This window comes from Pyrus communis, chromosome 17 (assembly GCF_041283825.1).
Source record: "Pyrus communis isolate YQ-2024b chromosome 17, ASM4128382v1, whole genome shotgun sequence".
NCBI classification, from domain to species: Eukaryota; Viridiplantae; Streptophyta; class Magnoliopsida; order Rosales; family Rosaceae; genus Pyrus; species Pyrus communis.
In genome coordinates this window covers 6,320,770-6,347,767 of record NC_142581.1, presented here as the reverse complement: position 1 = coordinate 6,347,767, position 26,998 = coordinate 6,320,770, and the positions used below count along the sequence as shown (strand labels likewise).

At 34.9% G+C, this 26,998-nt stretch overlaps 2 protein-coding genes across 2 annotated transcripts; both read left to right on the top strand.

Annotated features, from left to right (window-relative positions):
- The first annotated feature begins 9,397 nt into the window (after positions 1-9,397).
- Positions 9,398-11,179, top strand: LOC137708610 (peroxidase 3). Its single transcript, XM_068447729.2, has 4 exons — positions 9,398-9,685; positions 9,785-9,976; positions 10,089-10,251; positions 10,615-11,179. The coding sequence occupies exons 1-4, from the start codon at positions 9,476-9,478 to the stop codon at positions 11,025-11,027; spliced, it is 978 nt and encodes a 325-aa protein (XP_068303830.2). The 5' UTR covers positions 9,398-9,475; the 3' UTR covers positions 11,028-11,179.
- A 148-nt stretch (positions 11,180-11,327) lies between these two features.
- On the top strand, positions 11,328-26,866 carry LOC137708085 (peroxidase 3). The gene is made up of 5 exons (XM_068447075.2): positions 11,328-12,243; positions 24,588-25,363; positions 25,463-25,654; positions 25,767-25,929; positions 26,293-26,866. Exons 2-5 carry the CDS (start codon positions 25,124-25,126, stop codon positions 26,703-26,705), a joined length of 1,008 nt encoding a protein of 335 aa, XP_068303176.1. The 5' UTR covers positions 11,328-12,243; positions 24,588-25,123; the 3' UTR covers positions 26,706-26,866.
- Positions 26,867-26,998: the final 132 nt, after the last annotated feature.

The window sequence follows — 26,998 nt, the reverse complement described above, 5'->3', positions numbered from 1 at the left end:
CTTACAGAGCAACCATCAATAGTATCATGATTTTAGAAATTTACACATAAAACGTTCTAAATTGTGTGTGCAAATTACTTCTGAATGATAGAGAATGGTGCCTAGCATAATAAAAGTAGCATACTACAAAAAAAATAGAAAGGCAGCCCCTTTACACAATAATACATATAATTTTCATTTTCTATAGTTTAAGCATGTTTTTTTTGTTAGATGATCAATCTACACACACACGCACGCACATGTACATGGATAAATACAACATAGAACATAAACATAACTAAAGATAAAGACCACCATCAAAATTGAATGGATAACAAAATTACCTTTGACATATATATCACATTCTTTCCCATCTCTAATGCTGTCATAAGTCCTTAAAGTAGCAATTACCTGAAACATGAAGAGAACCAGAGCAGAATACCCCACTCAATATTATGCAAGTTCCCAAGAGTAGTCCACCACCTCATAACCTACTTCTAAACTACAAATGCAGTTCAAGTTGACCATCAAATTACACATTCACCAGCCAGCAATCAAAAGCCTAAATTATGGACATTCATTAAAAGGGTGTGTAAATAAGAAATGGAAAAGGAACCTGCATTCGGTTTCTTGAGAAGCAAAGGGCAGAAAGCAACCAACACACAGACAAATGAACGTAGTGCAAATCAATCAAAACCCACTTAATCTTACTCTATCACCCAGAAAAAAGAAATGACAAATATAAATGCGGCAAATCAAAAGGTAGACATACTGGAAGGTGTCGAATGCTTCTTCTCAAATCCCTCAAGCTTTCCACTGATGTCATCGCTGTTCTTCAAAGGAGGAGCTGAGTCGAAAAATGACCATATATAAGTGGATTTTGATTGATTTGTGAAAAAGAATTCCACTAATAGCACTAATATCATTGTTGTTCTCAATTTTCACACAAACATAACTAAACACAATACCGATTTAATCATATATCTAAACACAGAGTCACAAATTAATGAACTAAAAACCCATAAAAAAAAAAAAACCCAAAAAAAAAAAAAAAGCCAGTGACCTTAAAACAAAGAACAAACAGACAGAACAGAGAGATGAATCCCCAAAATGAGAGAAAATGAAACAAATAAGGGAATAAATGAAGATCAACACCAGCCCAATTGGTGTTTGGATTCTAGAAAAGTCTAGCAAATACAAGCAACAAGCTTGGAAGGTAGAAGCTTCTAGAAGACTTTGTCCAGCTGCAAATGAACTAGACCATTCTAGTTCAAATTTGCATGTTAAAGTCGGTGGGCATGCATAATAAGCTAGATAATTCTGGCAAGTTATAATATTATATGGCTATTAGCCATATGTCAGTGGCATGCATGATTAGTAGCTAGAATGATCTAGCAATGTCCAAAGTCGGCAAACATGCCCTATAAATATGGGTGTGGTGCTATGTAACCAACCAAGAAATCAAAAAGTAGAAGTAGGCAACCAAGTAAGCTTGTAATCAAGCAAGCAAGCAACCAAGTAAGAGTGAGAAGCAAGAATAGTCTTGTAGTAGTGTGAGTGATCTAGAGTGTGTCTCTAGAAAGTAAGTGAGTGTCATTGCTTCTAAGAGTGTCCTTTGAGAGTGTTGTAATATTTGTTTATGTAATACAAGTAATTTGTTTACTTGTATTGTCTCTCCAACACTTGTGCTAGAGTTGTGTACTCTAAGTTTTTCACCCCAACAATTGGTATCAGAGCGGTATGATTAGAGACCGTCTTTATTGAAGCTTTTGAGAATCGTGAGAAGTTTAGTACTTCGCAAGATTATTCGTTAATCTTGTTCGGCTTATCGGAGCTCTGCCGACATGATGGGAGATCTTCAAGTTGTTGGAGGAATCAAGAAGTTGAACAACAAAAATTACAACACGTGGGCGACGTGTATGGAGTCTTACCTACAAGGCTAAGATCTTTAGGATGTCGTCGGCAGTAATGAAGTTATGCAGCCAGAAGAAGACACCAGCGGCGCTTTGAGGAAGTGGAAGATCAAGGTAGGTAAGGCCATGTTTGCCTTAAAAACTACAGTTGAAGATGACATGTTAGAACACATACGGAAGGCCAAGACACCAAAAGAAGCATGAGACACCTTCGCCACACTCTTTTCAAAGAGGAACGATACAAGACTGCAGTTTCTCGAGAATGAGCTATTATCAGTGGCCCAACGAGACATGACGATTGCCCAGTATTTCCACAAGGTAAAGTCTATTTGCCGTGAAATTTCTGAATTAGATCCTAGTGCTGCCATTGTAGAATCCAGGATAAAAAGAATAATTATCTATGGATTGAGACCCGAATATCGAGGCTTCGTTGCCGCTGTACAAGGATGGCCAACCCAACCATCGCTTGTTGAGTTTGAGAATTTGCTTGCCGATCAAGAAGCTTTAGCAAAGCAAATGGGAGGGGTCTCGTTAAAAGGTGAGGAGGAAGCGCTCTACACCAAAAGTAAAGGCAGCTTTAAGTAACGTGCTGGTGGTGGATCTAAAAGAAATGGTGACAAGGAAAAAGGTCATCAAGGAGGAGGGAGTTCTCGACCAGGGGGAGCTCTGAAGTATCACGGCAACTGTGGTCATTCCAAGAATAATAAAAGGTTTGAGGGCAAGTGCTACAATTGTGGAAAGAAGAGCCACATGACGAAGGATTGCTGGTTCAAAAGGCCTGCAGAAAGTAACGTCGCCAACTCAGATAAGAAAAGTGAAGATGATTGGGATGTCGTTGCGTCTCTAGCCCTAGAGGAAGAATGGAACGCTGAAGCATCCGTTGCTATAGAGAAGCAAAAGTCAGCTCTCACAACAACAAATCCGGAGTCGATTGACTACCAGAATGATTGGATCGTGGATTCAGGCTGCTTAAACCATATGATAGGTGATGAGAAAAAGTTACAAAGTCTAACTGAGTACAAAGGAGGCCGTTTGGTCGTGATAGCCAACGACTCGAGGCTAACGATTGCTCACATCGGTAAGACAATAATTGAGCCCCGATACAACACTAACCATGTGCCACTTCAAGATGTCTACCATGTTCCAGGTATGAAGAAAAATCTGCTTTCAGTGCCGCAATTGACATCGTTGGGAAATTATGTCTTGTTTGGTCCACGAGATGTGAAGGTGTATCAACACCTCAAGATCTCAGGGACGCCAACAATGGAGGGATGGCGACTGCAGTTAGTCTATGTAATGTCAGCAGAAACTGCATACATAGACAAGACAAGGAAGAACGAGACATCAAATTTATGGCACATGAGATTGGGTCACGTTAGCTATCACAAGCTAAATGTGATGATGAAGAAGTCAATGCTTAAGGGGCTACCTCAGCTTGACGTGAGAACATATATGGTTTGTGCAGGATGCCAGTATGGTAAAGCACATCAAGTACCATACGAAGAGTCGAAGTTTAAAGCGAAAGAGCCGTTGGAGTTGGTTCATTCCGATGTGTTTGGGCCCGTCAAGCAACCATTGATAAGTGGGATGCGGTACATGGTGACGTTCATTGATGACTTCTAGAGGTATGTGTGGGTTTTCTTTATGAAAGAAAAATCTGAAACATTTTCAAAATTTAAAGAGTTTAAGGAGACAGTTGAAGGAGAAGTAGGAAAGAAGATATGTTGCATACGCACAGATAATGGAGGAAAATATACCTCGAATGAGTTTTCCCAGTATCTAGAATACGTCACTAGTTCACCTGTGCCAATACACCACAACAGAATGGCGTAGCGGAAAGAAAGAACCGGATCTTGCAGAAATATGTCGAAGTATGCTCCATGCCAAGAATGTACCAGGAAGGTTTTGGGGCGAAGCAATGAGAACTACAACTTATGTGATCAACATGTTTCCTCAACCCAGGTTAGAATTTGTCTCACCCTTTGAAAAACTATGGGATATGAAACCTACAGTTAGTTACTTTCGAGTCTTTGGCTGTGTGTGCTACGTATTTGTTCCAAGTCATTTACGTAGCAAGTTTGACAAGAAGGCAGTCCGATGTATCTTTGTGGGATACGACAACCAAATAAAAGGGTGGAAATGTTGTGATCCTACGAATGGAAGGTGTTACACATCACGAGATGTGGTGTTTGATGAAGCATCTTCTTGGTGGTCCTCAGAAAAGGAGGCGTTGCCTGATTCAAGAAAGATAGAAGATAAGTTGCAGCAAAAGATGGGGGAGCAAATTGTTCGAATCCAGTCGAGACCAGACGAGTCTGAAGATTCGCTTGATGGTGATGATTTTGAGCAAGCAGTGCCCCAAAACCCTTGGTAAGCTGACATATATCAACAACCAGAAGAAGATAAACCTAGTGAAGTGGAAGTATCAACTCCACAATCATAACTAAGGAGGTCAACAAGAATCCGGAAGCAAAATCCGAGATACGTCAACGCAGTCATAGAAGAAGAAGCAGCTGGACCTGAGTGCTTCAAAGTTGGGAGAAGAGGTCACTGCAGCAGAGCTAAATCAAGCTTGGAATCTAGTGCCAAAGCAAAGAGATGTGAAACCCATATCATGCAAATGGGTGTGTAAGAAAAAGCTTCATCGTCAACTCGACATGGAGGAAAGAATGAGCTGGTGTTGAGGGGGAGTATTGAAGATCAACACCAGCCCAATTGGTGTTTAGATTCTACAAAAGTCTAGCAAATACAAGCAGCAAGCTTGGAAGGTAGAAGCTTCTAGAAGACTTTGTCCAGCTGCAAATGAACTAGACCATTCTAGTTCAAATTTGCATGTTAAATTCGGTGGGCATGCATAATAAGCTAGATAAGTCTAGCAAGTTGTAATATTATATGGCTATTAGCCATATGTCGGTGGCATGCATGATTAGTAGCTAGAATGATCTAGCAATGTCCAAAGTCGGCAAACATGCCCTATAAATATGGGTGTGGTGCTATGTAACCAACCAAGAAATCAAGAAGTAAAAGTAGGCAACCAAGTAAGCTTGTAATCAAGCAAGCAAGCAATCAAATAAGAGTGGGAAGCAAGAATAGTCTTGTAGTAGTGTGAGTGATCTAGAGTGTGTCTCTAGAAAGTAAGTGAGCGTCATTGCTTCTAAGAGTGTCCTTTGAGAGTGTTGTAATATTTGTTTGTGTAATACAAGTAATTTGTTTACTTATATTGTCTCTCCAACACTTGTGCTAGAGTTGTGTACTCTAAGTTTTTCACCCCAACAATAAATAGAGAGATGAATCCCCCAAAACCTGACCTAACGTACTAAAAAATTCGAAAATAATTCACAGTAAAAAAGCAGAAATGATGACAATCTAAGCTAACAGTAAAGAACTGAATTAAAAAAAGAGAACTTTAACGAAAAGCTACCACTGTTATTCACTTTAACGAAAAATCACATTTTTACACTAAAAAGTCAACTTATCTTTGGAAATCAGGCATGAAGCGCAAGATCCAGTAGACATCACCCTCAGTTGCCTCTATTCATGACACCTACCCTTCTTCCAGAAATCCTGACGACCCTTATGGTTTTCTCTGACCATCCCCACCTCTCACACTTGTGAAATCCATCTGTAGCAATAGCGCTGAGACCCTACCCCTCCCCGTTGCGCTCTCTCTCTCTCTCTCTCTCTCTCTCTCTCTCTCTCTCTCTCTCTCTCTCTCTCTCTCTCTCTCTCTCTCTCTCTCTCTCTCTCTCTCTCTCAGAGCCTCCATCCTCGAAACCCTCATTGAATGACAACAAATGCAAACCTACCTGGCTAGGCTACCCCCTTTTTGCTGCTACTACGTACCTTCTGACCGTCGATACTTCTTATTTTCGATTTGAAAAAATCATTTTTAATAATTAAAAAAATCTTGAATTTGATGCGCTCACCAATGGAATGCATGTTTGTTGATCCTGGCTGATATTGTTTTGATGGTTTCGGCAGGAATTCGCTCCATTTCCGGCCGGTGAGCGCTTGCAATTACTCTAATTAGTTGTTCCGGTTATGTATACGTATAAATATATAAAAATATATTTTACGCAATTTTTTCCAAGTGAAATGAAAATAGAATAAAGTTCTTCTCACCATCAGTTTGTAACTATACACTACAGTTGTTTTGGAGCATATTACTGAGGTTCTCGGTTAGATATTTGTGTTTCTTGATCTGCGATTTTTTAATTAATGTTGTGTTGCTGATATGTTTTGTTTTTGTTTGTTTGTTTGAAAATGATGAAGGATAAGAGCAAGCTTTTTTGTGGTTGGAGCTTGAAACCATAAAATGCTACGGATTCCCGCAATGAACTATGATTTCCAGTCATAGATTATAGCTAGGAGGAAAGACCCAACAGGGGGGACGTAGGACTCATGCATTGACTTGCTACACGGGTTGCCCTAGTTTGTCTCAGTTTTCGAGAATTTGGTCTTCAGTTCTTGAAGGATCTTCTTCTTCAGGTGGTAATTTTGAAAGTAGTAACTGGGATCAGCCACTTGGATCAGCTGTAGTGGCAATAAATCAGGATCAGACTTGCATTAGTAATAAATCAGGATCATATTTTCTCATGAAAGTATCTTTCTTTTATTCTATGTCATTAATAGATAATGACTAATACAGGAATTGGTCAAAATTGTTGTTTTTCAAACCACAATTTCTGACGTAGTCAAATTTTCAATACGTCGTAATTAACTTGTCTCTATTTTTCAAACCACAATTTCCTCGCATACTCCAATTTCATTTCATATTTTCTCATGAAAGTATCTTTCTTTTATTCTATGATTACTTTGATTTGAGATTTGAATTAAATAGATAATGATTAATTACAGAAATTGGTCAAAATTGTCGTTTTTCAAACCACAATTGCTGACATGGTCAATTTTTCAATACGTCTTATCTCTACGTCATTAATATATGATCACTATGTTATCAATATTAATATGTGGTCGATAGTTAATTTTGATTGATTCAACAATTGTGATTGATAGCAAATAGTCAGTCAATTTTACACCAATTAATGATATATTAGAAATGGAATGAAATGATTCTGCTGGCACAGGATATATAGTAATTTTCCTTGTCTCTGTGACAATCAAATTGCTGCTATTAGCAATCCATTTCTACACATTACTTGGTAAAAACGTGTAACTATTAGGAGCTGCTAGTTACCATATTAACAAATTTTTTATGATTGACTGCAAGAAATAATTATTTCTATGCTTTGAAGTTCAAGGAATGATTCTATGAGCTAAGAGTTTGATAAAAATGCCTGAACCAGAATTCTTTTCCTTTCGTTGTATATCCGGTTGCATTCTGACTCGACCGGAATTATTCACAATGACTATTGTTTTCCATAGGCATCACCATCAGGATCCTCTTGTGGATCAGATAGATGCCAGGCATGAATGGTAATGCAAACTGCTTATTCATGAATCCTACTTGTAGCAGAAGCGTCAACCTTGGATTTCCTACCACGCAACAAGTTCATCCGAGCATGTCACTTTCACTGTCCAGCATCAGCTGGGAAAGCAATCCTGATTACCAAGGTCGTGGATTGTCACCAGTCTTTCTAACCGGAGAGCCTTGGGAATCAACTTTGGAGGCTGGCAGTCCACAAGCAAGGGACAAAGCAAAGATGAGATACGAGGAGAAAAAGAAAACTCGCACGTACTTGTCTAACCTATGTATAATCTGTATCTGTGCATATTAGAATGGCAGATATACTAATCAAGGCATACTGGCTTTACATTTACTTATATAGTTTTTCGTGTTTTTGATGTGTAGTGATAGGATTTTTGGGTACCTGCGAAAAAAGGTTAAAATCATACAAAATACTTGCAAGAGAACAAGGTTATTGTAGTATAAACAGCTCGGGCAAGATCGTTTTCTGTATGGATTATTTAAAACAATTTATAATTAAAATTAGTTAAGGTTCAAGGTATCGCCCTATCAAAAGAAAATTAGCTACGCATATTCTACATTTACTTATATAGTTTTTTGTGTTTTTGATGTGTAGTGATAGGATTTTTGCGAACAGAGGTTAAAATCATACAAAATACTTGCAAGAGAACAAGGTTGTTATAGTATAAACGGCTCGGGTAAGGTCGTTTTCCGCATGGATTATTTAAAACAATTTATAATTAAAATTAGATAAGGCTCAAGGCATCATCCTATCAAAAGAAAATTAGCTACGCATATTCATAATTAAAATCAACATAATTGTATTAAGAGGTATTCATCAATTTACCCCCTAAACTTGTAAGGATTGGCCAATTCACCCCCCCCCCCCCCAACTTCAATTTTGGCCAATGCCCCCCTCAACTCTCATAATTAGTCAATTTGCACCATACTATTAATTTTTTTAATTTACCATCTATTCTTCCATTAAGTAGGTATCCGCATGATTGCCTTTAAAGGGCAAAAAAGTCATTTTCCCTATACCTTCGATCTTCTTCCTTTTCTTCGAACTTTCTCTTCTTCTTCCTTGTCTCCATGTTGAGCCTGTGATTGCCGCCAACGCCACCCTCCTCCACTGTTTGCAGCCCAATCCATTTGATATGCTGCTTTTGCAGTTTGCAGCTGCCCACACCCCGTCGCCTCCTCCCTCGACCTCGTCTACCTCTGGTAAGGTGTAGGGAAACCTACGTAATGGAAAATGACAGTAGGGTGCAAATTGAAAAAATGACAATAGGGTGCAACTTGACTTTTTTTGCCCTTCAAAGGATACCTACTTAACGGAAGAATAAATGGAAAATAAAAAGAAATTAATAGTAGAGTGCAAATTGACTAATTATGAGAGTTGAGAGGGAAATTGGCCAAAATTAAAGTTAACGGGGGAAATTGACCAATTATGAGAATTGAGGGGGACAATTGGCCAAAAATAAAGTTGAGGAGGGAAATTGGCCAATGGTCACAAGTTCAGGGGGTAAATTGAAGAATACCTTTTGTATTAAATTAGAAAAAGAATGAAAACACCTTGTAGAATAAAGTCTGAAAATCTCGAAGCTTTAGCCAAATTCTTCTCTCCAATCTTGCGTAAAGAACAAGAAAGCCACAATAGCTTATTTACACTACTCTAATTAAATCATCCTAGTAAAGGGTCTTAGAATCAAACTAGGAAATCAAACAAATTGAAATAAAATAGGAAACATAATTCTAAATTGACTTGGTAAATTCGCCCAAAATTCTGCACAACCACATTTTGGACCCATATCAACTCCAAAACTGGGGCAAAATAGCTGGATTTAAAGCTTTTGGACTATTCTGAACCAAAAACCAACAAGGTTTCAATCAAAGAACGTTGATAAATAGGGACCGCATCCAAAGTCACCCCTAAAGAAATGATATAGCATCGCTTCCAAGCACATGTTAGTTGGATAGGTGGACTATTTTCGTCACCTTGAATTTTCTTATCTTGCAGAGGTCCACATAGTTGAAGTTGGGGCCTTGGGGGAGGCCTATAAATTTCAAACCACAATTTTGTAATTGCAAATACTTTCAAATCAAGTTTCTTTCTTCCAAATTAATACAAGTTGAAGCTCAGTTGCAACGAAAAATGGGGTCGACTCGATTTTCTGGGATTTTGGTTTCATGTCTTCTGGTGATCATAGGCCTCAGTGAGGCTCAGTTGCAACTGGGTTTCTATGCCAAGAACTGCCCGAAAGCAGAGAAGATTGTGAAAGACTACGTCGAGAAGCACATCCACAACGCACCCTCACTTGCAGCTGCTCTCCTAAGGTTGCACTTCCATGATTGCTTTGTCAGGGTATGTATCCATCTTCTTCTCTTTACAGACCAACATTCTCTGCAAGTCATTAGGGTTAGAATTGTAATTTGGAACTAATGAATGATTTTTGCTTATTAGGGTTGTGATGCATCTGTTCTTCTGAACTCGACTTCAAGTAACCAAGCTGAAAAAGATGCTTCCCCAAATCTAACCCTCAGAGGGTTTGACTTCATCGACAGAATAAAAAGCCGACTTGAAGCTCAATGCCCTGGAATAGTTTCATGCGCAGATGTTGTTGCTTTGGCAGCAAGAGATTCTATTGTTGCAACACTAAGATCTCCAACCAACCATCATAGTTTAAAAACCAAAATAATCAAACGTCCCAATTATTTATTGGATTTCAACTTTGTTTATTTATTTGTTTTCTGGGCATGGTGTGTAGGGAGGTCCAACTTGGAAGGTTCCAACAGGTAGAAGAGATGGGGTGATCACAAGGGCGGCGGAAGCTGTAGCCAACCTTCCACAGCCAACTTACGACGTCAGCAATCTCCAAAGATTTTTCGCCAACGTGGGTCTTGATTTGAAGGACTTGGTCTTACTATCTGGTAAAGCTAATTCTTAAACATAATAGTAAATATGCAAATAAAGGAAACGAATCTTCTTACCAAATAATTATCTTACCTGTTACATATGACTCACAATGTATACGTGGTAATATTCTCGTATCAGACCTATGTTGATTACGAATCAAAATTACAAATTATAAACAATAATTAACTTAATCGAAATGTTAATTTATAATCAAACAACGTATACTACAAAAACAATATACAATAACTTTTAACATGCACATATAAAATAGATAAAAACATATGTAATACATTTGGCAACGAAATAATCAAATAGTGCCAGTAATGCTACCATATCTAATCACACCGTATGCGTTAATATGGTTTTTTTCTTCTCAGGTGCTCACACAATTGGGATCTCTCATTGCTCATCATTTTCAAACCGCCTTTACAATTTCACCGGAGTGGGTGACCAGGACCCCGCTTTGAACACCCAATACGCAGCGAAGCTCAAGGCCAAGTGCAAAACTCCAACTGATAACACCACAATTGTTGAGATGGATCCTGGAAGCTTCAGGACTTTTGACCGAAGCTACTACACGCATATGCTCAAAAGGCGAGCGCTCTTCCAATCCGATGCTGCTTTGGCAACCAGCCCAACAACTTATAATTATATCAACCAGCTGCTCAAAGGTTCACTGCAGAACTTCTACGATGAGTTTGGAAAGTCTATGGAGAAAATGGGTCGGGCTAACGTTAAGACTGGATCGGCTGGCGAGATTAGGAAGCAATGTTCAGTTGTGAATAGCTAGAAAATGATAATCTCTGGTTAATTTTCAGTCTTTTTTTTTTATTTTGGTGTGATAAAATTGATAATGATTGTAAAACCGCATGTTATGCTTTTTGATATTATATTGTTTTGTGCGAATAAAATCAAGGGTTAATCTCAGTTTACTATCTTAAAGTTTATTGGTTTTCAATATTTGGTACATGAAATTTTTTTCATCTTAGAGTGGTATATAAAGTTATAATTTTGAAACATTTTCATGTATCGGTTAAGGTTGCTTGTAAATTTACCGTTAACTGATAATTAAGTGGACAATGACTAGACTGTTGGACATTAAAAAATAAAAAATAAAAATAAAATAAAAACTTTTGGTCTTCTCCCTCATCCCTACCGAAACCCGCCGCCACGCCCCGCCCCCTTACCCACCCTTCCCCCTCCCTCTTCGACTCCACCGGTCCACCCCAAAAAAACCCAATCCCAGATTTCCTTGACGCCCTACAGTCGCCGATCGCCCTCGTGAAATCGCCGTTCCCATCGGACAGCAGCAGCATTTCGTAGCCGATCACGAAGCAACCCAGCAAATTCCTTGAAGTCCTCGCCTAATAAGGAAAAAATGGATCCCATTTCCGTTTCGATCTGCAATCTCTATTGACTGCGAACTGTTGCGGTCTTTAATTGGGAATGTGCGTAGAGTTTCGGTGTTCACACCTGCTCGGGTGGCCACACCACCTCCTTCTCTTTGTCTACCTTTTCTGGCTCCCACGGGCTTCTTTAGTTTCGCTCTATTTATGGCTATGCCATTAATTTAATGAGTGGGCCATGCTGCCTCCGGCTGTCGATGTCGTCAGAGGCATGGTTCACAGAGGGGTTGATGGGTTGCAGGTAGAGAGAGGGTTGACGGGAAGGGGGAAGCCGCTGACAAAGCCTTCACATCCATCATCACCTCCCAAAAAGGGGTCGCGATTTTCTTACGGTCTTGGCCGTAACTCAGGCCGTTTCCTCAATAATTCCACTCCAGCTCCCCAAAACTTCGAAATCCAAGAGAATCCAGTTCTAGGAAATGCTTCAACGTCACTATATATGGAATCTATGTGGGTCCGTAGCGTTTCGAGCTGGGAGACGACGGAATTGCCGTTATTGCTTCTGGAGTCACCTGCAATGTGAGTATGAATTGGCACCGTTCTCACATTACTTGGATTGCTGCTGCTGTTGTTTCGGAGGAAGGTCGTGCTTCGGTTCAGGTGTGGATTAATTTTGCTTTGTTACCTTTCTTTTCTGGTTTAATTTTCTACAAACTGATAGGTGAAGTTTGTATGGATTTTTATACTTGCAATTGGGTTTTAGCAATAAGGATGATTAAATAGAAATTAAGTTTCTTTATTGTACTTTATGCATGAATGGAGTTGGTTGGACATAAGAAGTAGGAACACAATTGCCTGGTATGATTATGCTGTTGGGGAAGAAACTGATGGCTATTTGTTTGATGTTGGGAAGATTTGGTGGTGAAGCTTTATAAGAAATTAAGAATTGTTTATCAAAAGTTAAGGTTGTTTGCATGTAGGAGTTGTATAGAAAAATGAGGAAATTCTAATTAGATTTTGTCTGGGTTCAAGTATTTGAAGAAAGTGGGTTTTCTTAAGAGAAGAGTAGACTTGATTTTGGTTTGGATATATTATGGTTGAAGCAAATGTCTATTACGGCATAATCGACCTAAGAAATGAAAATGAGAATTGAATGAGAAATTTTGAAAGTCATTGCAAACACAAGATTTCTATTTTGAGTTTAACAAAATGGTGATATATAATTGGTTCGATCTCTTTGGCGGGTACGTAGGCAATCTAACTCGAAAGTTAGATGCAGCCAAAAGGTTAAATAAAATTAAATGGTGTATCATGTCTCCGAGTTTGGGATATGATATTTTTATGACCCGGTCTTAGTACAGACTTTACCAGATTTATAAATTATGATTTATGGCTTATGATTTACTACGATGACGATTTATAAATGTGAGACAGTGGCATACTATACCAATTGTGTGTCTCGAATATCAGGATGGCAAACTAAAAACTTCTCATCTAAGCCGTTATCTACACCTAGTTTCTTAAATGTAAGGCATCTTAATTACCAAGTCAACCTTGCACTTTAGAAATAACAGGGCACAGCCTTGCCAGAACAGGCTACTCATTGTAGAGCATGATCATATATAATGTTCAAGAATGAGAAGGTTGCGAGGACTGCAACAAAAAATACTGCAAAAATATGAACTTGTAAGTAGTAACATTTCAATAGCTCTGAACTTTTTCAGAACCTCCAAAAACATAAAAGCAAAAGCCGGCAGTGCAAAAAGATCCTGAAAAAGGAAGCACTTATGAGCAAAAAAGTCACATATGATATCCGCAGTCAAGATACAAAAATCAAAAGGCAATTGCATCAGTAAAAAAAAAAAAAAAACGTAAAAGATAAGAGCAGTAAGAAGTAAATGAGTACCAGAGGGTGAGGGTGTGGGGGTAGATAAAGAACCCTGTGCCTAAAAAAGTGAACCTGTCTGTAATGGTAGAGAAGGGTTAAGTAATGTTTCCTCAGCACAAACAAAGCGCTTGTTGTTGTTGGGGAGAACATGAAAGCACCTCCCACTTCCCTCCATTTCTTCTCTGTAACTACCTACACACATTATATATATAATTAAGTACATAAGATTTTCTTTTATCTTTTGTTTTAAAATTGAAAAATTAATAATTCATTTTTAATTAAGTGAAATGAAGAACTACAGATAAAATAGATAGCCAAACCTTCTCAAAGCCACCCCTCCTTATTCCCTCCACATACAAATGTTCCCCTCTTGAATTCACATATATAAATAGCAATTTATATGGAATCAAAGACCCATACTTTTATAATTACACTAAAAGTTTAAAACCACCCTTAAATATTCTATAAAAAAAATATAAAAATAAATCTCAGAAATGCATATCAGTCCAAGGTCTCAAGTTCTCAAAGTGTGGAATTACTAATTAGAGCAGTTAATTCTCTGGTCATTTTGAATGAATCAAGCATGCCATTTGAAAACGAATGTAACTTTTGTCCATATTGCCTAGGCCTGGCAAACGGGTCGTGTCGTTTTCGTGTAATACCTGTTATCTTAACGGGTCGTGTCGTGTCACACCCGTTATCTTAACGGGTCCTTAACAGGTCGTGTCACTTTACCCAACGGGTAAAGTGACCCGACCCGTTATGACCCGTTAAGAAAAAAATATATTTTTTAAAATTTGCACATACCACACATTGCCACATAAATATTACTTCAAAACATTAAAACATTTCTCGTTCAAGTACTATATCTACACTCGAAAATCCAAGCATATACAAACAATTTTGACGGTTTGGATCGTTGAAATTAGTTTTGGAGAATTCGTAAAACGATAGATTGACTAACACTTAGAGTTTATTTATACTTTCATTAAGTATAACATAAGATTTTGTGGTATCCACTTGTGTAAATATTTTAAATTGAAGATCGAATTCATTCATTATATTCATATAGGTCAAGGACTGTAGTTATAAAAAATCATCAAAATCGGAGTTAAAATAACCGTTAAATCGTGATTTTTCGTTTATAACCGTTGAAAAGCTTTGTCCCGTTACTTGATCTCTAAATGTTTTTTTTTTTTGTGATTTTTTGCTGATGTGATCTCCAAGCATATACAAACAATTTTGACGGTTTGGATCGTTGAAATTAGTTTTGGAGAATTCGTAAAACGATAGATTGACTAACACTTAGAGTTTATTTATACTTTTATTAAGTATAACATAAGATTTTGTGGTATCCACTTGTGTAAATATTTTAAATTGAAGATCAAATTCATTCATTGTATTCATATAGGGTCAAGGAGTGTAGTTATAAAAAATCATCAAAATCGGAGTTAAAATAACCGTTAAATCGTAATTTTTCGTTTATAACCGTTGAAAAGCTTGGTCCCGTTACTTGATCTTTGAATGTTTTTTTTTTTGTGATTTTTTGCTGATGTGATCTCCAAGCATATACAAACAATTTTGACGGTTTGGATCCTTGAAATTAGTTTTGGAGAATTCGTAAAACGATAGATTGACTAACACTTAGAGTTTATTTATACTTTTATTAAGTATAACATAAGATTGTGTCGTATCCACTTATGTAAATATTTTAAATTGAAGATCGAATTCATTCATTGTATTCATATAGGGTCAAGGAGTGTAGTTATAAAAAATCATCAAAATCGGAGTTAAAATAACCGTTAAATCGTGATTTTTCGTTTATAACCGTTGAAAAGCTTTGTCCCGTTACTTGATCTTTGAATGTTTTTTTTTTTTGTGATTTTTTGCTGATGTGATCTACAAGCATATACAAACAATTTTGACTGTTTGGATCGTTGAAATTAGTTTTGGAGAATTCGTAAAACGATAGATTGACTAACACTTGGAGTTTATTTATACTTTCATTAAGTATAACATAAGATTTTGTGGTATCCACTTGTGTAAATATTTTCATATGGGCTCAATGAGTGTAGTTATAAAAAATCATCAAAATCGGAGTTAAAATAACCGTTAAATCGTGATTTTTCGTTTATAACCGTTGAAAAGCTTTGTCCCGTTACTTGATCTCTGAATGTTTTTTTTTTTGTAATTTTTTACTGATGTGATCTCCAAGCATATACAAACAATTTTGACTGTTTGGATCGTTGAAACTAGTTTTGGAGAATTCGTAAAACGATAGATTGACTAACACTTGGAGTTTATTTATACTTTCATTAAGTATAACATAAGATTTTGTGGTATCCACTTGTGTAAATATTTTCATATGGGCTCAATGAGTGTAGTTATAAAAAATCATCAAAATCGGAGTTAAAATAACCGTTAAATCGTGATTTTTCGTTTATAACCGTTGAAAAGCTTTGTCCCGTTACTTGATCTTTGAATGTTTTTTTTTTTGTGATTTTTTGCTGATGTGATCTCCAAGCATATACAAAAAAATTTGACGGTTTGGATCGTTGAAATTAGTTTTGGAGAATTCGTAAAACGATAGATTGACTAACACTTAGAGTTTATTTATACTTTCATTAAGTATAACATAAGATTTTGTGGTATCCACTTGTGTAAATATTTTAAATTGAAGATCGAATTCATTCATTGTATTCATATAGGGTCAAGGAGTGTAGTTATAAAAAATCATCAAAATCGGAATTAAAATAACCGTTAGATCGTGATTTTTTGTTTATAACCGTTGAAAAGCTTTGTCCCGTTACTTGATCTCTGAATGTTTTTTTTTTTTGTGATTTTTTGCTGATGTGATCTCCAAGCATATACAAACAATTTTGATGGTTTGGATCCTTGAAATTAGTTTTGGAGAATTCGTAAAACGATAGATTGACTAACACTTGGAGTTTATTTATACTTTCATTAAGTATAACATAAGATTTTGTGGTATCCACTTGTGTAAATATTTTAAATTGAAGATCGAATTCATTCATTGTATTCATATAGGGTCAAGGAGTGTAGTTATAAAAAATCATCAAAATCGGAGTTAAAATAACCGTTAAATCGTGATTTTTCGTTTATAACCGTTGAAAAGCTTTGTCCCGTTACTTGATCTTTGAATGTTTTTTTTTTTGTGATTTTTTGCTGATGTGATCTACAAGCATATACAAACAATTTTGACTGTTTGGATCGTTGAAATTAGTTTTGGAGAATTCGTAAAACGATAGATTGACTAACACTTGGAGTTTATTTATACTTTCATTAAGTATAACATAAGATTTTGTGGTATCCACTTGTGTAAATATTTTAAATTGAAGATCGAATTCATTCATTGTATTCATATAGGCTCAATGAGTGTAGTTATAAAAAATCATCAAAATCGGAGTTAAAATAACCGTTAAATCGTGATTTTTCGTTTATAACCGTTGAAAAGCTTTGTCCCGTTACTTGATCTGTGAATTTTTTTTTTTGTGATTTTTTGCTGATGTGATCTCCAAGCATATACAAACAATTTTGACGGTTTGGATCGTTGAAATTAGTTTTGGAGAATTCGTAAAACGATAGATTGACTAACACTTAGAGTTTATTTATACTTTCATTAAGTATAACATAAGATTTTGTGGTATCCACTTGTGTAAATATTTTAAATTGAAGATCGAATTCATTCATTGTATTCATATAGGGTCAAGGAGTGTAGTTATAAAAAATCATCAAAATCGGAGTTAAAATAACCGTTAAATCGTGATTTTTCGTTTATAACCGTTGAAAAGCTTTGTCCCGTTACTTGATCTCTGAATGTTTTTTTTTTGTGTGATTTTTTGCTGATGTGATCTCCAAGCATATACAAAAAATTTTGACGGTTTGGATCGTTGAAATTAGTTTTGGAGAATTCGTAAAACGATAGATTGACTAACACTTAGAGTTTATTTATACTTTCATTAAGTATAACATAAGATTTTGTGGTATCCACTTGTGTAAATATTTTAAATTGAGGATCGAATTCATTCATTGTATTCATATAGGGTCAAGGAGTGTAGTTATAAAAAATCATCAAAATCGGAGTTAAAATAACCGTTAAATCGTGATTTTTCGTTTATAACCGTTGAAAAGCTTTGTCCCGTTACTTGATCTGTGAATGTATTTTTTTTGTGATTTTTTGCTGATGTGATCTCCAAGCATATACAAACAATTTTGACGGTTTGGATCGTAGAAATTAGTTTTGGAGAATTCGTAAAACGATAGATTGACTAACACTTAGAGTTTATTTATACTTTTATTAAGTATAACATAAGATTTTGTGGTATCCACTTGTGTAAATATTTTAAATTGAAGATCGAATTCATTCATTGTATTCATATAGGGTCAAGGAGTGTAGTTATAAAAAATCATCAAAATCGGAGTTAAAATAACCGTTAAATCGTGATTTTTCGTTTATAACCGTTGAAAAGCTTTGTCCCGTTACTTGATCTCTGAATGTTTTTTTTTTTGTAATTTTTTACTGATGAGATCTCCAAGCATATACAAACAATTTTGACTGTTTGGATCGTTGAAACTAGTTTTGGAGAATTCGTAAAACGATAGATTGACTAACACTTGGAGTTTATTTATACTTTCATTAAGTATAACATAAGATTTTGTGGTATCCACTTGTGTAAATATTTTCATATGGGCTCAATGAGTGTAGTTATAAAAAATCATCAAAATCGGAGTTAAAATAACCGTTAAATCGTGATTTTTCGTTTTTAACCGTTGAAAAGCTTTGTCCCGTTACTTGATCTTTGAATGTTTTTTTTTTTGTAATTTTTTGCTGATGTGATCTCCAAGCATATACAAACAATTTTGACTGTTTGGATCGTTGAAATTAGTTTTGGAGAATTCGTAAAACGATAGATTGACTAACACTTAGAGTTTATTTATACTTTCATTAAGTATAACATAAGATTTTGTGGTATCCACTTGTGTAAATATTTTAAATTGAAGATCGAATTCATTCATTGTATTCATATAGGGTCAAGGAGTGTAGTTATAAAAAATCATCAAAATCGGAATTAAAATAACCGTTAAATCGTGATTTTTTGTTTATAACCGTTGAAAAGCTTTGTCCCGTTACTTGATCTCTGAATGTTTTTTTTTTTGTGATTTTTTGCTGATGTGATCTCCAAGCATATACAAACAATTTTGACGGTTTGGATCCTTGAAATTAGTTTTGGAGAATTCGTAAAACGATAGATTGACTAACACTTAGAGTTTATTTATACTTTTATTAAGTATAACATAAGATTGTGTCGTATCCACTTGTGAAAATATTTTAAATTGAAGATCGAATTCATTCATTGTATTCATATAGGGTCAAGGAGTGTAGTTATAAAAAATCATCAAAATCGGAGTTAAAATAACCGTTAAATCGTGATTTTTCGTTTATAACCGTTGAAAAGCTTTGTCCCGTTACTTGATCTTTGAATGTTTTTTTTTTTGTGATTTTTTGCTGATGTGATCTCCAAGCATATACAAACAATTTTGACTGTTTGGATCGTTGAAATTAGTTTTGGAGAATTCGTAAAACGATAGATTTACTAACACTTGGAGTTTATTTATACTTTCATTAAGTATAACATAAGATTTTGTGGTATCCACTTGTGTAAATATTTTAAATTGAAGATCGATTTCATTCATTGTATTCATATAGGCTCAATGAGTGTAGTTATAAAAAATCATCAAAATCGGAGTTAAAATAACCGTTAAATCGTGATTTTTCGTTTATAACCGTTGAAAAGCTTTGTCCCGTTACTTGATCTGTGAATTTTTTTTTTTGTGATTTTTTGCTGATGTGATCTCCAAGCATATACAAACAATTTTGACGGTTTGGATCGTTGAAATTAGTTTTGGAGAATTCGTAAAACGATAGATTGACTAACACTTAGAGTTTATTTATACTTTCATTAAGTATAACATAAGATTTTGTGGTATCCACTTGTGTAAATATTTTAAATTGAAGATCGAATTCATTCATTGTATTCATATAGGGTCAAGGAGTGTAGTTATAAAAAATCATCAAAATCGGAGTTAAAATAACCGTTAAATCGTGATTTTTCGTTTATAACCGTTGAAAAGCTTGGTCCCGTTACTTGATCTTTGAATGTTTTTTTTTTTGTGATTTTTTGCTGATGTGATCTCCAAGCATATACAAAAAATTTTGACGGTTTGGATCGTTGAAATTAGTTTTGGAGAATTCGTAAAACGATAGATTGACTAACACTTAGAGTTTATTTATACTTTCATTAAGTATAACATAAGATTTTGTGGTATCCACTTGTGTAAATATTTTAAATTGAAGATCGAATTCATTCATTGTATTCATATAGGGTCAAGGAGTGTAGTTATAAAAAATCATCAAAATCGGAGTTAAAATAACCGTTAAATCGTGATTTTTCGTTTATAACCGTTGAAAAGCTTTGTCCCGTTACTTGATCTCTGAATGTTTTTTTTTTGTGTGATTTTTTGCTGATGTGATCTCCAAGCATATACAAACAATTTTGACGGTTTGGATCCTTGAAATTAGTTTTGGAGAATTCGTAAAACGATAGATTGACTAACACTTAGAGTTTATTTATACTTTTATTAAGTATAACATAAGATTTTGTGGTATCCACTTGTGTAAATATTTTAAATTGAGGATCGAATTCATTCATTGTATTCATATAGGGTCAAGGAGTGTAGTTATAAAAAATCATCAAAATCGGAGTTAAAATAACCGTTAAATCGTGATTTTTCGTTTATAACCGTTGAAAAGCTTTGTCCCGTTACTTGATCTGTGAATTTTTTTTTTTGTGATTTTTTGCTGATGTGATCTCCAAGCATATACAAACAATTTTGACGGTTTGGATCGTTGAAATTAGTTTTGGAGAATTCGTAAAACGATAGATTGACTAACACTTAGAGTTTATTTATACTTTCATTAAGTATAACATAAGATTTTGTGGTATCCAATTGTGTAAATATTTTAAATTGAAGATCGAATTCATTCATTGTATTCATATAGGGTCAAGGAGTGTAGTTATAAAAAATCATCAAAATCGGAGTTAAAATAACCGTTAAATCGTGATTTTTCGTTTATAACCGTTGAAAAGCTTTGTCCCGTTACTTGATCTCTGAATGTTTTTTTTTTTTGTGATTTTTTGCTGATGTGATCTCCAAGCATATACAAACAATTTTGACGGTTTGGATCCTTGAAATTAGTTTTGGAGAATTCGTAAAACGATAGATTGACTAACACTTAGAGTTTATTTATACTTTTATTAAGTATAACATAAGATTTTGTGGTATCCACTTGTGTAAATATTTTAAATTGAGGATCGAATTCATTCATTGTATTCATATAGGGTCAAGGAGTGTAGTTATAAAAAATCATCAAAATCGGAGTTAAAATAACCGTTAAATCGTGATTTTTCGTTTATAACCGTTGAAAAGCTTTGTCCCGTTACTTGATCTGTGAATGTTTTTTTTTTTGTGATTTTTTGCTGATGTGATCTCCAAGCATATACAAACAATTTTGACGGTTTGGATCGTTGAAATTAGTTTTGGAGAATTCGTAAAACGATCGATTGACTAACACTTAGAATTTATTTATGCTTTTATTAAGAATAACATAAGATTTTGTGGTATCCACTTGTGTAAATATTTTAAATTGAAGATCGAATTCATTCATTGTATTCATATAGGGTCAAGGAGTGGAGTTATAAAAAAACCATCAAAATCGGAGTTAAAATAACCGTTAAATCGTGATTTTTCGTTTATAACCGTTGAAAAGCTTTGTCCCGTTACTTGATCTTTGAATGTTTTTTTTTTTGTGATTTTTTGCTGATGTGATCTCCAAGCATATACAAACAATTTTGACGGTTTGGATCGTTGAAATTAGTTTTGGAGAATTCGTAAAACGATAGATTGACTAACACTTAGAGTTTATTTATACTTTCATTAAGTATAACATAAGATTTTGTGGTATCCACTTGTGTAAATATTTTAAATTGAAGATCGAATTCATTCATTGTATTCATATAGGGTCAATGAGTGTAGTTATAAAAAATCATCAAAATCGGAGTTAAAATAACCGTTAAATCGTGATTTTTCGTTTATAACCGTTGAAAAGCTTTGTCCCGTTACTTGATCTGTGAATGTATTTTTTTTGTGATTTTTCGCTGATGTGATCTCCAAGCATATACAAACAATTTTGACGGTTTGGATCCTTGAAATTAGTTTTGGAGAATTCGTAAAACGGTAGATTGACTAACACTTAGAGTTTATTTATACTTTTATTAAGTATAACATAAGATTTTGTGGTATCCACTTGTGTAAATATTTTAAATTGAAGATCGAATTCATTCATTGTATTCATATAGGGTCAAGGAGTGTAGTTATAAAAAATCAACAAATTCGGAGTTAAAATAACCGTTAAATTGTGATTTTTCGTTTATAACCGTTGAAAAGCTTTGTCCCGTTACTTGATCTCTGAATGTTTTTTTTTTTGTGATTTTTTGCTGATGTGATCTCCAAGCATATACAAACAATTTTGACTGTTTGGATCGTTGAAACTAGTTTTGGAGAATTCGTAAAACGATAGATTGACTAACACTTAGAATTTATTTATACTTTTATTAAGTATAACATAAGATTTTGTGGTATCCATTTGTGTAAATATTTTAAGTTGAAGATCGAATTCATTCATTGTATTCATATTGGGTGAAGGAGTGTAATTATAAAAAATCATCAAAATCGGAGTTAAAATAACCGTTAAATCGTGATTTTTCGTTTATAACCGTTGAAAAGCTTTGTCCCGTTACTTGATCTTTGAATGTTTTTTTTTTGTGATTTTTTGCTGATGTGATCTCCAAGCATATACAAACAATTTTGACGGTTTGGATCGTTGAAATTAGTTTTGGAGAATTCGTAAAACGATAGATTGACTAACACTTAGAGTTTATTTATACTTTCATTAAGTATAACATAAGATTTTGTGGTATCCACTTGTGTAAATATTTTAAATTGAAGATCGAATTCATTCATTGTATTCATATAGGGTCAAGGAGTGTAGTTATAAAAAATCATCAAAATCGGAGTTAAAATAACCGTTAAATCGTGATTTTTCGTTTATAACCGTTGAAAAGCTTGGTCCCGTTACTTGATCTTTGAATGTTTTTTTTTTTGTGATTTTTTGCTGATGTGATCTCCAAGCATATACAAACAATTTTGACGGTTTGGATCGTTGAAATTAGTTTTGGAGAATTCGTAAAACGATAGATTGACTAACACTTAGAGTTTATTTATACTTTCATTAAGTATAACATAAGATTTTGTGGTATCCACTTGTGTAAATATTTTAAATTGAAGATCGAATTCATTCATTGTATTCATATAGGGTCAAGGAGTGTAGTTATAAAAAATCATCAAAATCGGAGTTAAAATAACCGTTAAATCGTGATTTTTCGTTTATAACCGTTGAAAAGTTTTGTCCCGTTACTTGATCTTTGAATGTTTTTTTTTTTGTGATTTTTTGCTGATGTGATCTCCAAGCATATACAAACAATTTTGACGGTTTGGATCGTTGAAATTAGTTTTGGAGAATTCGTAAAACGATAGATTGACTAACACTTAGAGTTTATTTATACTTTCATTAAGTATAACATAAGATTTTGTGGTATCCACTTGTGTAAATATTTTAAATTGAAGATCGAATTCGTTCATTGTATTCATATAGGGTCAAGGAGTGTAGTTATAAAAAATCATCAAAATCGGAGTTAAAATAACCGTTAAATCGTGATTTTTCGTTTATAACCGTTGAAAAGCTTTGTCCTGTTACTTGATCTCTGAATGTTTATTTTTTATGGTTTTTTGTTTATGTGATCTCAAAGCATATACAAACAAGTTTGACGGTTGGGATCGTTGAAATTAGTTTTGGAGAATTCGTATGCCATCAATCAAGTTCCGTGTGTGTGTGTGTATATATATATTTATTAAGTAGATTTAAATCTATTTATTTTGTATGTATAAATTATAATTGACTGGATCACGGAATAGTACATACATCACGTGTCACGTGTGTCATTATAAAAATAGTGAGATATGTCATGACAGTCATGTGTGTGATAAAAAGTTAATAACTTAAAAAAAAAAAAAAAAATTTCTCACCACTTCTATTAATTTTCATTTTTCCCTCTCTTTTTTGTTTCCTTTTCAACTTTTTCTTATCATTTTCACTTTTCCCTCCAACATCTTTCCCTAATTCCCTCAATTTTTTGTTTTATTTTCAACTTTTCTTAACATTTTCAGTTTCCCTCCATTTTTTTTTTCAAAAAGGGCGGCAAGTTGGCAACGGCAAGAAATTGATTATTGAAATTTGAATGGAAAGAAATCACATCAAATTTCAATGGATGCAAAATCATGCAATGCATCATGCATTAATAAATCAGGATCATATTTTCTCATGAAAGTATCTTTCTTTTATTCTATGTCATTAATAGATAATGACTAATTACAGGAATTGGTCAAAATTGTTGTTTTTCAAACCACAATTTCTGACGTAGTCAAATTTTCAATACGTCGTAATTAACTTGTCTCTATGTCATTAATATATGCTCACTATGTTATCAATATTAATATGTGGTCCATAGTTAATTTTGATTGATTCAACAATTGTGATTGATACCAAATAGTCAGTCAATTTTACACCAATTAATGATATATTAGAAATGGAATGAAATGATTCTGCTGGCACAGGATATATAGTAATTTTCCTTGTCTCTGTGACAATCAAATTGCTGCTATTAGCAATCCATTTCTAACATTACTTGGTAAAAAACGTGTAACTATTAGGAGCTGCTAGTTACCATATTAACAAATTTTTTATGATTGACTGCAAGAAATAATTATTTCTATGCTTTGAAGTTCAAGGAATGATTCTATGAGCTAAGAGTTTGATAAAAATGCCTGAACCAGAATTCTTTTCCTTTCGTTGTATATCCGGTTGCATTCTGACTCGACCGGATTTATTCACAAAGCGCATGAGTATTGTTTTCCATAGGCATCACCATCAGGATCCTCTTGTGGATCAGATAGATGCCAGGCATGAATGGTAATGCAAACTGCTTATTCATGAATCCTACTTGTAGCAGAAGCGTCAACCTTGGATTTCCTACCACGCAACAAGTTCATCCGAGCATGTCACTTTCACTGTCCAGCATCAGCTGGGAAAGCAATCCTGATTACCAAGGTCGCGGATTCTGCACAGCCACATTTTGGACCCATATCAGCTCCAAAACTGGGACAAAATAGCTGGATTTAAAGCTTGGACTATTCTGAACCAAAAACCAATAAGGTTTCAATCAAAGAACGTTGATAAATAGGGACTGCATCCAAAGTCACCCCTAAAGAAATGATATAGCATCGCTTTCAAGCACATGTTAGTTGGATAGGTGGACTATTTTCGTCACCTTGCATTTTCTTATCTTGCAGAGGTCCACATAGTTGAAGTTGGGGCCTTGGGGGAGGCCTATAAATTTCAAACCACAGTTTTGTAATTGCAAATACTTTCAAATCAAGTTTCTTTCCTCCAAATTAATGCAAGTTGAAGCTCAGTTGCAACGAAAAATGGGGTCGACTCGATTTTCTGGGATTTTGGTTTCATGTCTTCTGGTGATCATAGGCCTCAGTGAGGCTCAGTTGCAACTGGGTTTCTATGCCAAGAACTGCCCGAAAGCAGAGAAGATTGTGAAAGACTACGTCGAGAAGCACATCCACAACGCACCCTCACTTGCAGCTGCTCTCCTAAGGTTGCACTTCCATGATTGCTTTGTCAGGGTATGTATCCATCTTCTTCTCTTTACAGACCAACATTCTCTGCAAGTCATTAGGGTTAGAATTGTAATTTGGAACTAATGAATGATTTTTGCTTATTAGGGTTGTGATGCATCTGTTCTTCTGAACTCGACTTCAAGTAACCAAGCTGAAAAAGATGCTTCCCCAAATCTAACCCTCAGAGGGTTTGACTTCATCGACAGAATAAAAAGCCGACTTGAAGCTCAATGCCCTGGAATAGTTTCATGCGCAGATGTTGTTGCTTTGGCAGCAAGAGATTCTATTGTTGCAACAGTAAGATCTTCAACCAACCATCATAGTTTAAAAACCAAAATAATCAAACGTCCCAATTATTTATTGGATTTCAACTTTGTTTATTTATTTGTTTTCTGGGCATGGTGTGTAGGGAGGTCCAACTTGGAAGGTTCCAACAGGTAGAAGAGATGGGGTGATCGCAAGGGCGGCGGAAGCCGTAGCCAACCTTCCACACACAAATTACGACGTCAGCAATCTCCAAAGATTTTTTGCCAATGTGGGTCTTGATTTGAAGGACTTGGTCTTACTATCTGGTAAAGCTAATTCTTAAACATAATAGTAAATATGCAAATAAAGGAAACGAATCTTTTTACCAAATAATTATCTTACCTGTTACGTATGACTCACAATGTATACGTGGTAATGTTCTCTTATCAGACCTATATTGATTATGAATCAAAATTACAAATTATAAACAATAATTAACTTAATCGAAATGTTAATTTATAATCAAACAACGTATACTACAAAAACAATATACAATAACTTTTAACGTGCACATATAAAATAGATAAAAACATATGTCATACATTTGGCAACGAAATAATCAAATAGTGCCAGTAATGCTACCATATCTAATCACACCGTATGCGTTAATATGGTTTTTTTCTTCTCAGGTGCTCACACAATTGGGATCTCTCATTGCTCATCATTTTCAAACCGCCTTTACAATTTCACCGGAGTGGGTGACCAGGACCCCGCTTTGGACACCCAATACGCAGCGAAGCTCAAGGCCAAGTGCAAAACTCCAACTGATAACACCACAATTGTTGAGATGGATCCTGGAAGCTTCAGGACTTTTGACCGAAGCTACTACACGCATATGCTCAAAAGGCGAGCGCTCTTCCAATCCGATGCTGCCTTGGCAACCAGCCCAACAACTTATAATTATATCAACCAGCTGCTCAAAGGTTCACTGCAGAACTTCTACGATGAGTTTGGAAAGTCTATGGAGAAAATGGGTCGGGCTAACGTTAAGACTGGATCGGCTGGCGAGATTAGGAAGCAATGTTCAGTTGTGAATAGCTAGAAAATGATAATCTTTGGTTAATTTTCAGTCTTTTTTTTTTTTTTTTTTTTGGGTGTGATAAAATTGATAATGATTGTAAAACCGCATGTTATGCTTTTTGATATTATATTGTTTTGTGCGAATAAAATTAAGGATTAATTTCAGTTTACTATCTTAAAGTTTATTGGTTTTCAATATTTAGTACATGAATTTTTTTTCATCTTAGAGTGGTACAGAAAGTTATAGTTTTGGAACATTTTCATGTATCGGTTAAGGTTGCTGTTAAATTTACCGTTAACCGATAATCAAGTGGA

Excerpts from the sequence above, each read along its gene's own strand:
- LOC137708610 (XM_068447729.2), top strand. The coding sequence starts at position 9,476 with ATGGGGTCGACTCGATTTTCTGGGATTTTGGTTTCATGTCTTCTGGTG. Across the intron at positions 9,686-9,784 it reads TCCATGATTGCTTTGTCAGG|GGTTGTGATGCATCTGTTCT; the intron begins GTATGTATCCAT and ends TTTGCTTATTAG. Across the intron at positions 9,977-10,088 it reads GAGATTCTATTGTTGCAACA|GGAGGTCCAACTTGGAAGGT; the intron begins CTAAGATCTCCA and ends CATGGTGTGTAG.
- LOC137708085 (XM_068447075.2), top strand. The coding sequence starts at position 25,124 with ATGCAAGTTGAAGCTCAGTTGCAACGAAAAATGGGGTCGACTCGATTT. Across the intron at positions 25,364-25,462 it reads TCCATGATTGCTTTGTCAGG|GGTTGTGATGCATCTGTTCT; the intron begins GTATGTATCCAT and ends TTTGCTTATTAG. Across the intron at positions 25,930-26,292 it reads GGACTTGGTCTTACTATCTG|GTGCTCACACAATTGGGATC; the intron begins GTAAAGCTAATT and ends TTTTCTTCTCAG.